The 12,205-nt window shown below is 39.1% G+C and overlaps 1 protein-coding gene across 1 annotated transcript; it reads right to left on the bottom strand.

The window, feature by feature from the left end:
- Positions 1-740: 740 nt before the first annotated feature.
- Positions 741-6,989, bottom strand: LOC118938433 (uncharacterized). Its single transcript, XM_036942370.2, has 2 exons — positions 6,341-6,989; positions 741-2,632 (listed from the first exon to the last, which is right to left on the bottom strand). Exons 1-2 carry the CDS (start codon positions 6,684-6,686, stop codon positions 1,575-1,577), a joined length of 1,404 nt encoding a protein of 467 aa, XP_036798265.2. The 5' UTR covers positions 6,687-6,989; the 3' UTR covers positions 741-1,574.
- Between the last annotated feature and the right edge of the window lie 5,216 nt (positions 6,990-12,205).

Below are 12,205 nucleotides of genomic sequence, written 5' to 3'. Positions count from 1 at the left end.
CAATTGTTTAGTAGCTACTATCTTGTCTCATCGCTACAACTCCCGTAAGGGCTCGGGAGCGACGAAGGTTGAAAGTCATGCGTCCTCCGATACACAACCCAACCAAGCCGAACTGCTTCTTAACACAGCGCGCATCCAACCCTGAAGCCAGCCGCACCAATGTGTCGGAGGAAACACCGTGCACCTGGCAACCTTGGTTAGCGCGCACTGCGCCCGGCCTGCAACTGGAGTCGCTGGTGCGCGATGAGTCAAGGATATCCCTACCGGCCAAGCCCTCCCTAACCCGGACGACGCTGGGCCAATTGTGCGTCGCCCCACGGACCTACCGGTCGCTTAACCACTACGCCACCCGGGAGTCCCAACACAAATCTTTTTGACTGCCCGCCCTTGAGACAATCAGCAACCAAGTTGTCCTTACCACGGACATGTCTGATTTCAAGAGGAAACTCCTGCAATATCCGTAGTAACTTTCCACCTCACTGCAGAGCTTCTCTCCCTTTTCAGGATTCACGAGATAGGCATGTTGTTGGATCGGGCCCAGTCCCCAATGTCATGCTCTAGTACATTTGGGTTGGCACATCTGAGAAGGAACCCTGATATTTTAAAAGCACAAAGTCAATATAATGTCAATATTTCACAATGTCAATATAATTGTACCCAAAAATTGTCAGCTGGTTGCATAAATAATTATGATTACTAAATGTTACATAAATTGTAAATATGAAAATCAAAACCAAATGTACACCCCTTTGTTAATATGTATTGGCAAAAATGAACTTGATGGTGAGACATGGAATAACTAAACATGTATCTGTTGTCAGGCTGAATGTTTGAAATGAGGTGATTTGAGACATGCTTCTTCAGTAGTGGAATAAAGACAATTAGCACTTGAATGTTGTAAAGAAATACTGGAGTGATGTAGGATTGTTCATAAAATTGATTATAGACCAATTTATTACACTGCGTCCATGTGTATAGTCTGCAAGTATGTTGAAATGAAGTTGTTTTCAAGTCATTGAAAAATCTACCCAAAAAGACATCTTTTCAACTTTCACTTTCAACTACAACCGAACATATATTGGACATCGGGCATAGTCTTATTTTCAACGTCTTTTCAATTACATTTTGCTAAATTGGAATAGCGCAATGTCAAAACACATTTTTAACGTGTCCAAATCAATAACCACTATGCAGAAACAGTTTGTGATATATTGAAAACCTAAACATTTTGGAGTGTTTCATTGTGATTCCAGTGGGTCACCAATGTGATAAACTGCTAGCTACATTGTGATTTCAGTCGGTCACCAACGTGGTAAACTGCTAGCTACATTTTGAAGTGTTGCATTTAGATTCCAGTGGGTCACCAACGTGGTAAGTGTAACAAACTCTTTTTTTGTTAGTCACTTTTTGTTCAATCACATAAATAGTAACTCTTTCAATTCAGAGCCTGGATTGTTTCCATGAAGCTAAAATCAATTGAGGGGGCAAACATTTAGGGTTCTACGTTGACATTCATTAAAATACTACTGATATAATGTTAAAATAATCTACATTGTGACATTATTTCATTGATATCATGAAACAACTCCTTCATGTATTTTCTGATGTTTGATCAGAGATCTTTTACTAGAGTATCTCTTCCCACATTGATCACAGCTATAAGGTTTCTGTCCTGTGTGTGTTCTCTGGTGTACAGTCAGTTGGCCAGATTGACCAAAACTCTTCCCACATTGATCACAGCTATAAGGTTTCTGTCCTGTGTGTGTTCTCTGGTGTACAGTCAGTTGGCCAGATTGACCAAAACTCTTCCCACATTGATCACAGCTAAAATATTTCTCTCCTGTGTGTGTTCTCTGGTGTATAGTTAGTTTGCTAGATGTAGTAAAACTCTTCCCACATTGATCACAGCCATAAGGTTTCTCTCCTGTGTGTGTTCTCTGGTGTATAGTTAGATTGCTAGATGTAGTAAAACTTTTCCCACATTGATCACAGCCATAAGGTTTCTCTCCTGTGTGTGTTCTCTGGTGTATAGTTAGATTGCTAGATGTAGTAAAACTCTTTCCACATTGATCACAGCTATAAGGTTTTTCTCCTGTGTGTCCCCGCTGGTGTCCTATCAGGCTGCTTAAGTGAGAAAAACTTGTCCCACATTGATAACAGCCAAAAGGTTTCTCTCCAGAATGTATTCTCTGGTGTGATTTCAGGGTTTCTAGCAGAATAAATCTCTTCCCACATTGATCACAGGCGTAAGGTTTCTCTCCTGTGTGTGTACTCTGGTGTATAGTTAGATAGCTAGATGTAGTAAAACTCTTCCCACATTGATCACAGCCATAAGGTTTCTCTCCTGTGTGTATTCTCTGGTGTATAGTTAGATTGCTAGATGTAGTAAAACTCTTCCCACATTGATCACAGCTATAAGGTTTCTCTCCTGTGTGAATTCTTTGATGTATTTTAAGGTTTGATGAAGAGTTTAATATTTTCCCACAGTCAGAGCAGCAGTGAGATTTCGTTCCTGTGGGTCTCTGCTGGTGTTTCTTGAGGAGTTCTGATCTGGAGAGACTTTTCTCTGCCTCGTCAGCATCATGATGTTGCTGAGGTTCCCCGGAGGATCCACGATAGTCACGTCTCTCTACTGTGTGAACGACAAAGTCAGACAGATGGTTAAAGGCCCACAACAGCAGAAATCCACTGTTTATTTGAGGTTAAGGGTGATGTCCAGAGCGTACCCATGAAGTTGTACATCAATTGACGTCTGTTAAATTTGATAGTCAAGACAGCAACAATAGTCAGATTTAGTCTTGTTTTCACATTAGTACTAACATCGATGATTGCATGCTAGAAATACATTTTTCAAGTTGTTGAAATCCTAAGCAGTGTGCCAGACGACCTTTGGTCTCCAATAGGCCCCTTACTGTGTTTGCTAAAATTGCGTCACGAGGGCAATGCACACACAATTTGGTTGCAGAAACTCCTCCATGCTAATGAGGAAACCGCTAGTTATGGATGTGGTATATCTGCCTGGAGCCAAAATGGTGAGCGAAGATTTTAGATTTTCACAATGTATTCTGAACACTACAGCGCAAGATCAGGAGTGCTACTCAAGGAAACCTCCATTAAGCTCTGTGTCTATTCACTAATTCATCACCATGGGGGAAAACTCAGGGGAGTTCTCATAGGCTGACAGCAAATATAGCCTCCAATTTACAGGTTGATTATGAGTGTATTTCACACTACTATTGGATTATACAGTGGAGCAAAAAAGTATTTAGTCAGCCACCAATTGTGCAAGTTCCCCCACTTAAAAAGATGAGAGAGGCCTTTCATCATAGGTACACCAACTATGACAGACAAAATGAGAAAAAAAATTCCAGAAAATCACATTGTAGGATTTTTTATGAATTTATTTGCAAATTATGGTGGAAAACAAGTATTTGGTCACCTACAAACAAGCAAGATTTCTGGCTCTCACAAACCTGTAACTTCTTCTTTAAGAGGCTCCTCTGTCCTCCACTCGTTACCTGTATTAATGGCACCTGTTTGAACTTGTTATCAGTATCAATGACACCTGTCCACAACCTCAAACAATCACACTCCAAACTACACTATGGCCAAGACCAAAGAGCTGTCAAAGGACACCAGAAACAAAATTGTAGACCTGCACCAGGCTGGGAAGACTGAATCTGCAATAGGTAAGCAGCTTGGTTTGAATAAATCAATTGTGGGAGCAATTATTAGGAAATGGAAGACATACAAGACTACTGATAATCTCCCTCAATCTGGGGCTCCACGCAAGATCTCACCCCGTGGGGTCAAAATGATCACAAGAACGGTGAGCAAAAATCCCAGAACCACACAGGGGGACCTAGTGAATGACCTGCAGAGAGCTGGAACAGTAAGTAAGTAGTAACAAAGCTACTAAGTAAGTAACAAAGCCTACCATCAGTAACACACTACGCCGCCAGGGACTCAAATCCTGCAGTGCCAGACGTGTCCCCCTGCTTAAGCCAGTACATGTCCAGGCCCGTCTGAAGTTTGCTAGAGAGCATTTGGATGATCCAGAGGAAGATTGGGAGAATGCCATATGGTCAGATGAAACCAAAATAGAACTTTGTGGTAAAAACTCAACTCGTCGTGTTTGGAGGACAAAGAATGCTGAGTTGCATCCAAAGAACACCATACCTACTGTGAAGCATGGGGGTGGAAACATCATGCTTTGGGGCTGTTTTTCTGCAAAGGGACCAGGACGACTGATCCGTGTAAAGGAAAGAATGAATGGGGCCATGTATCGTGAGATTTTGAGTGAAAACCTCCTTCCATCAGCAAGGGCATTGAAGATGAAACATGGCTGGGTCTTTCAGCATGACAATGATCCCAAACACACCGCCCGGGCAACGAAGGAGTGGCTTCTTAAGAAGCATTTCAAGGTCCTGGAGTGGCTTAGCCAGTCTCCAGATCTCAACCCCATAGAAAATCTTTGGAGGGAGTTGAAAGTCTGTGTTGCCCAGCAACAGCCCCAAAACATCACTGCTCTAGAGGAGATCTGCATGGAGGAATGGGCCAAAATACCACCAACAGTGTGTGGAAACCTTGTGAAGACTTAGCGAAGACTTACCTCTGTCATTGCCAGCAAAGGGTAAATAACAAAGTATTGAGAAACTTTTGTTATTGACCAAATACCTATTTTCCACCATAATGTGCAAATAAATTCATAAAAAAACCTACAATGTGATTTTCTGGATTTTTTTTTCTCATTTTGTCTGTCATAGTTGAAGTGTACCTATGATGAACATTACAGGCCTCTCATCTTTTTAAGTGGGAGAACTTGCACAATTGGTGGCTGACTAAATACTTTTTTGCCCCACTGTAATTGTAAGGCTTGCTTGAATCACCTGCTTAAAATGTTTGTTATTGTCTCAAATCATCTGCTTTATAGTTCAAAAAATACTTCAACCAGTAAAATTCTCTTTGGCTAGCTTTGCGATCAGCCTGAAAATAAGGGTTTGTACACTAAGTGTTTAACAAATTGGCACATTACTGCACCTAACAATAACATAGACCTACTATAGGACTCTTAACTCCATCCAACAATAACATAGACCTAAGACTATAAATAATTTAATATTTCAGGTGAAACATGGAACCTAAAATGTCTTTGTCATGACATTTCATAACCAGATAATTTTGTGAATAATCCCACTAGACTACTCTGTAATGGGTTGTCATTCTAAATAAGGGAAAATAGCTCTGTGTGTTGTACAATAGCCTATCCACCACGGGACAATTCTCTACACATTATGAGCTAATTATCTCTGTGTCCAAACAGACTAACGGGACCCTACAGTAAATCAAGCAGACAATAACACATTACAAACATCAATTTGTTAGGGATGTTGGATCTAACGTGGAGCACGGCATAACTGTCTTTACCAGAGTAATGAATGAAGAAGCACTTTGGTTGTTGTTGAATGTCGTGATGTTTGTCACATGACTGTCATTCGAAAATGATTTCCTGGATCAGCTGATGATAGTTGAACATGTGACTGTAACTAAACAGCTACAGTATTAAGAATGTGTAATTATTGAAGAACCTGCATTAATGACAGTGTCCATTTGGGTGTTGTCAATAAAGTTAAGGTGACTAGGTTAGGACCATTGGATTTAGCAAACTCTGAAATTCTTTAGGATTTCTGTGCCCATGAAAACAGTTTTCACAACATAATATAAGGAGACACTAAATGTTCCGTAGTTAAAGAGCATTTCAGAGATCTGCATACAAAAAACTGTCCTAACAGGACAATAACCTAAACCACAAGGCCAAATCTTCACTGGAGGAGCTTACCAAGATGACATTGAATGTTCCTGAGTGGACTAGTTACAGTTTGGACTTAAATCGTCTTGAAAGTCTATAGCAAGACTTGAAAATGGCTTTTTAGCAATGATTAACAACCAACTTGACAGAACAGGAAGGATTTAAAAAAGAATAATGAATTTCACATGAAGATCAGTTGCCTATTGGATGACATCGCGACTTCCTATCAAAGCCAACTCATTGAATGCCTTAGTATGACATCACTCACTCCTTCTAGTTTGCAATTGTCTAAAAAAACAATATTTTGCTGAAAACATTTATTTGTTTCCCTTCAGTTTCCCTTTAGTGTGTTTATACTTTACTGTATTTATATATTACTTTTTTTATTTATATTTATTTATCACTGGAACACGTCATGAACAATTCCGACAGGACAAAAACATATTCAAGTGTAGAATGCCCTTTTAAAAATCACACATTAGTTTAACAATTGCAGAGTTTTGAGTCCCTGTTTTTTAAGATAGTACTCACTGTATTTACTGGTGTTAATCAGATCTCCAGTCTTCTCTTCTTCGTCCTCCTCTAATTTGACAGTAATCTCCCCCTCTTCATCCTTCATTCCAAAAACGTCTTCATCTTCTTTCACTTCATCCTCTATTCCAAAAACTGCATCTTCCTCCTCTTCTTTCACAGTAACATCCTCCTCCTCTTTCACTCTGAACGCGTCTTCCTCCTCTTCTTTCACGGTAACAGCCTCACCCTCTACTTGTTTTTGTATTTTAACAGCCTCCTCTTCCTCCTCCTCCTCCTCCTCTTTCACCAGAGCTTCTTTCTCCGTCCAGCAGAGAAAAGGAGGAGAGTAGCTTAGTGAACTCATGTTCGGGGATAATAGCTAGTTAGCATTAGCTACCAGACTAGTGCTAACTTAACCAGCCAGCTAGTTGACTTACAACGTAAATATTAAATTAAATGGGCATCTAGTTGTTTCCACATAAGTATGTTTAAATCATAGTGGCAATTAAACCACGAAATTGTCTAAAGATCTTGAATGTTCCGACTTTGTTGTCTAGCGAGCTACCGAGGTGGCTGCAGTTGTTCCGTCCACGAGATTATACGTCACACTGGAAACATCGCCTGAAAGACACATATCGCCATCTGCTGTCTGGAGGGAGAAAACGCAGTTGAGGAGGGAAAACTTTTTTTATTCTTCATTGAATTATAATATTATAAAGCAGTTTAGGGAAACCGTTTTTTCTCTCCATTAAATTTGAATATTATATCAACACGTACAAAGAGCAACAAGTGTTGTTTGATTAGTTCAGATTTTTTATGAGAATTTAAAACATCTACTCCACATCTGTATTTCTGATTCAGTCAAATATCAAAATATATATATCAAATATATCAAAATAAGCACCTAGTTATTGATACCCTTGATCAAGATGAGCAAAAATGTATGTATAAAATAAATAAACTTTACCCACTACCAGGATATTTTAGCCCAAAACCGGGTTACCTCTCTGCTAGGAGGCTGAAACTTGGCCATAAGTGGATCTTCCAGCAAGACACATCAACATCCAGGAATAAACTGTTAATTTGGCACAAATTCAACATTTTTTATGGCCATCTCAGTCTTCGGACTTTCTCTGAGCAATTGTATCATAATAAAATAATATAAATTTCCCTTGATTTTTTGTGTGTGTAAGAATACATCATGTACAGTGGGGAGAACAAGTATTTGATACAGTGCTGATTTTGCAGGTTTTCCTACTTACAAAGCATGTAGAGGTCTGTAAACAAATGAAAATAAAGGTCAGAACGTGACACAGGTCTGTGAGAGCCGGAATTCTTACTGGTTGGTAGGTGATCAAATACTTATGTCATGCAATAAAATGCAAATGAATTACTTAAAAATATACAATGTGATTTTCTGGATTTTTGTTTTAGATTCCGTCTCTCACAGTTGAAGTGTACCTATGATAAAAATTACAGACCTCTACATGCTTTGTAAGTAGGAAAACCTGCAAAATTGGCAGTATCAAATACTTGTTCTCCCCACTGTATATAATGAACAGACTAGGTCTATACTGCTCCTACATGGTGTAACAATATATCACGTAGATGTATATAATGAACAGACTAGGTCTGTACTGCTCCTACATGGTGTAACAATATATCACGTAGATGTATATAATGAACAGACTAGGTCTATACTGCTCCTACATGGTGTAACAAAAGTTACATGACATATTATTTCCTAACCATTCACAATGCTGTCTGAGGTACGAGTAAATCATGACATATTATTTCCTAACCATTCACAATGCTGGCTGAGGTTTGAGTAAAACATGACATATTATTTCTTAACCATTCACAATGCTGGCTGAGGTATGAGTAAAACATGACATATTATTTCCTAACCATTCACAATGCTGGCTGAGGTACGAGTAAATCATGACATATTATTTCCTAACCATTCACAATGCTGGCTGAGGTTTGAGTAAAACATGACATATTATTTCTTAACCATTCACAATGCTGGCTGAGGTTTGAGTAAAACATGACATATTATTTCTTAACCATTCACAATGCTGGCTGAGGTTTGAGTAAAACATGACATATTATTTCCTAACCATTCACAATGCTGGCTGAGGTACCAGTAAAACATGACATATTATTTCCTAACCATTCACAATGCTGGCTGAGGTACGAGTAAAACATGACATATTATTTCCTAACCATTCACAATGCTGGCTGAGGTTTGAGTAAAACATGACATATTATTTCCTAATTGTCAAAAAATCCCCACTCCTTTATCAACTAGTCTCTCACTGTTTAACCAGAATAACATGAGTTGTGCCCTTCAAACTGTTAGACTGTTAGTCCATAATCATATTTAGCTACTTAGATGTCATGTATTGTCATGTTATGTTCTCTATAATGAAACATCACCAAGTGAAATAAAGTTGATAAGATACTCTTAATAGACATTAAATAAAAAATGGTTGTTCAGAAATCATTCATTATTATGTTGCTCTCATGAAATGAACAAAATATTTCACAATCATTCCCACTGCTGATATTCACATCGAATAATTACAAGGATCATATTTCTCAGTTGCATTGACCTGCAGACATCAGACACCACCTCTCTCTCTTATGCACATGTGACTGAAATGTAACCAATCAGAAAAATCACTGAGACAATTTTGATGGCCAAATAAAAAAAACAGCACGTTTCTGCACGTATCCAATTGGATAATTCCAGTACAGTACATGTCTAGAGGGATAATTCCAGTACAGTACATGTGTAGAGGGATAATTCCAGTGCAGTACATGTGTAGAGGGATAATTCCAGTGCAGTACATGTGTAAAGGCTGTGGAGGGAAGATTCCAGTGCAGTACATGTGTAAAGGGTGTAGAGGTATAATTCCAGTACAGTACATGTGTAAGGGGATAATTACAGTACATGTGTAGAGGGATAATTCCAGTGCAGTACAGTGCATTTGTAGAGGGATAATTCCAGTACAGTACATGTGTAGATGGACAATTCCAGTGCAGTACATGTGTAGAGGGATAATTCCAGTGTAGTACATGTGTAAGGGGATAATTCCAGTGCAGTACATGTTTGGAGGGATAATTCCAGTACAGGACATGTGTAGAGGGATAATTCCAGTACAGTACATGTGTAGAGGGATAATTCCAGTGCAGTACATGTTTGGAGGGATAATTCCAGTGCAGTACATGTGCAGAGGGATAATTCATAATTCTCTTGGATTCTAACATGCAAGCTTCTGCATGTCATCTATAGCCGACACCTTTCACAGAACAGTTCACAGAATTGTCCATTGAAATACATTTTCACAATTTAATCATTGATTGCTACCTTAAGGCCTGATTGGTGGAGTGCTGCAGAGATGGTTGTCCTTCTGGAAGGTTCTCCCATCTCCACAGAGGAACTCTGGAGCTCTGTCAGAGTGAACATCGGTGTCACAATTCATGTGTATAGGTGGCAGGGAAGTCAGGCACAGGAGAATTCAACTTGGTAAAATGGAGTAATTTAATAAAACAAAACATAACTCCAAAACCATAAATACAAAATGAAACAAATTGTGTATGAGGACTCGTCGCGCACCAAATACAAACAACACGACACTGAACATAAAACAATCTCTGACAAAGACATGATGGGAAGCCTAGTGGCAGGGTAGCCTAGTGGTTAGAGCGTTGGACTAGTAACCGGAAGGTTGCAAGTTCAAACCCCCGAGCTGACAAGGTACAAATCTGTCGTTCTGCCCCAGTTAACCCACTGTTCCTAGGCCGTCATTGAAAATAAGAATTTGTTCTTAACTGACTTGCCTAGTTAAATACAGTAATAAAACACATTTTTGCTATGATCCATGTCAGAAGTATGGTTCAATGCAAATATGTAGTGGGTGTAAAGTTTATTTAAATTTCTCACTCATTAAAAACAAATCAATCAACACATGCTTCTCTTTGAACGACTTAATATAATATTAAACTTAATAAATGTAAGGGAACACACCGCTGAAATGTACAAAAATGAATGGGAAGTCATTGGCACTGGACAAACCATATACACGGTGTCCAATACAACTCAATTCGGCGTCGTTTCATTCAAAGTTGATTGCAAATGCCATATGGCAAATGCCAAGTGTAACACTTTAAAAATCCAACAGATGGCGAGTGCACTCCACCGTGACTTTTCTTATTGCAAATGTAACACAAGTCAACATCCAAAAGTAAAATGTTTAAAAACTGAACAATTTTTCAAAAACGTATCACCCCTTAAAAAAGTGCTTTCTGGACCGTTTTTTGTCAATTACACATGTGTAAGAACTGTATGAATATACTTTTGTCCAATTTTATTATCATATTTTATTTATTTTTTACTTGTGCATATGGCATATTTGCAATATGATTTCATAGAAGTCAAAAGTAAAATAGCAAAAAAAAAAAAGTGTATAAGAACTGTATAAACACACTTTAGTCATATTTTATTATAATTTTTTTTTACTTGTGAATAAGGCATATGTTTTCTCCATTTGCAATATGATTTCATAGGAAGTCAAAATATGAAAGATTTGAAAATGCCAAATCAGGATGTTATGTCCATTTGCCATGTACCATCACGAATTTGACATGCTCAAAAATCCTGCAGAAATGCAAAATTGACTGGCCTGATGAACACAGGATGGCCGGGCAGTGATAGTGGTTCCTCTCCATCGCTCGTTGTGTTGATTTCATCATGTCCATTTGGTGATGTTTTTTCACTGTTGAATCATATTGCAAATGCACGTGCATTTGCAATATGTTTCAATGGTTATTTACCATCACGAATTTGTCATGCTCAAAAATACTGCAGAAATGCAAAATTGACTGGCCTGATGAACTCCGGATGGCCGGGCAGTGATTCTGGTTCCTCTCCATCGCTCGTTGGGGTTGATTTCAGAATGTCACTTTGGTGATAGTACCTCACTGTTTAAACATATTGCAAAGGGACAAAAGTCACCAGCAAGTCACCGTCCATCAGTCAATTAGATATCATTCTGACACCACACCCACTTTTTCCAACTCGTTTAGTTGGCTTCTATCACATACTTCAGAGCTGGCCCAAAATTCACAACACCTTCTGTTCAAACCCCCAAAAAACGTACAACACGTAGTTACGTTCTAGCTGTGGGTCCAGTTCTGACATTATGTGTAGGCCTAGCTGAGGCGACCCCGAATCCCAAGTTTCGGCTCAATAGGTAATTTGGTGCCCGAGCAAGACCTTAATTGGTGCTGAAAATCCACTTTTTTTCCATGACATGCTACGGGTCCTTGAATGAGCTATCGGACAGAAACGTTGGGGTCCGTCTATATGGCCCAGGCGGTCGCAATGCACCTAGTCTTGCGACTCTGAGACATTTCTAAATGTCAGCATTTTAGTGATGTAAAAATGAATTGAAGTTATTGCAAATGTACGAGGCTGTTTCTCGGTCCGGGAACCATCTAGAGCCACACGACCTGAGCTCTAGAACAGGTTTCTAAAGTTTCAGAATTCTAGCTCTGACGGTTCTTTAATAGTTCGAACAAAGTTAACTATTGCAGGCACTGTCTGTCTACGCACTCCAATGTGTCCCTCCTTCCAAGCTGTGTGTGTGTGTGTGATGTAGTTTTTCTTGGAAATTTTAAGTTTTAAGTCTTTACGTTAAGAACTGACTGATTTACACAGGGTTGAATGCACTATTTCTATCAAACTGCAGGTTGGGTATGGAAAAACTTTTAGGATGATTTTAACCACTTCCGGTTGCTTCAGGAAGGTTAGAATCAACACAGGTAGACCTCATAGTGGCCTGATGGACTGTCATCGAAGATAGCCTGCTCCTCTAA

Source organism: Oncorhynchus mykiss, chromosome 13 (genome assembly GCF_057628025.1).
Source record: "Oncorhynchus mykiss isolate SJ-2025 chromosome 13, ASM5762802v1, whole genome shotgun sequence".
Classification (NCBI taxonomy): Eukaryota; Metazoa; Chordata; class Actinopteri; order Salmoniformes; family Salmonidae; genus Oncorhynchus; species Oncorhynchus mykiss.
This window is presented reverse-complemented; position numbering and strand designations above follow the sequence as displayed.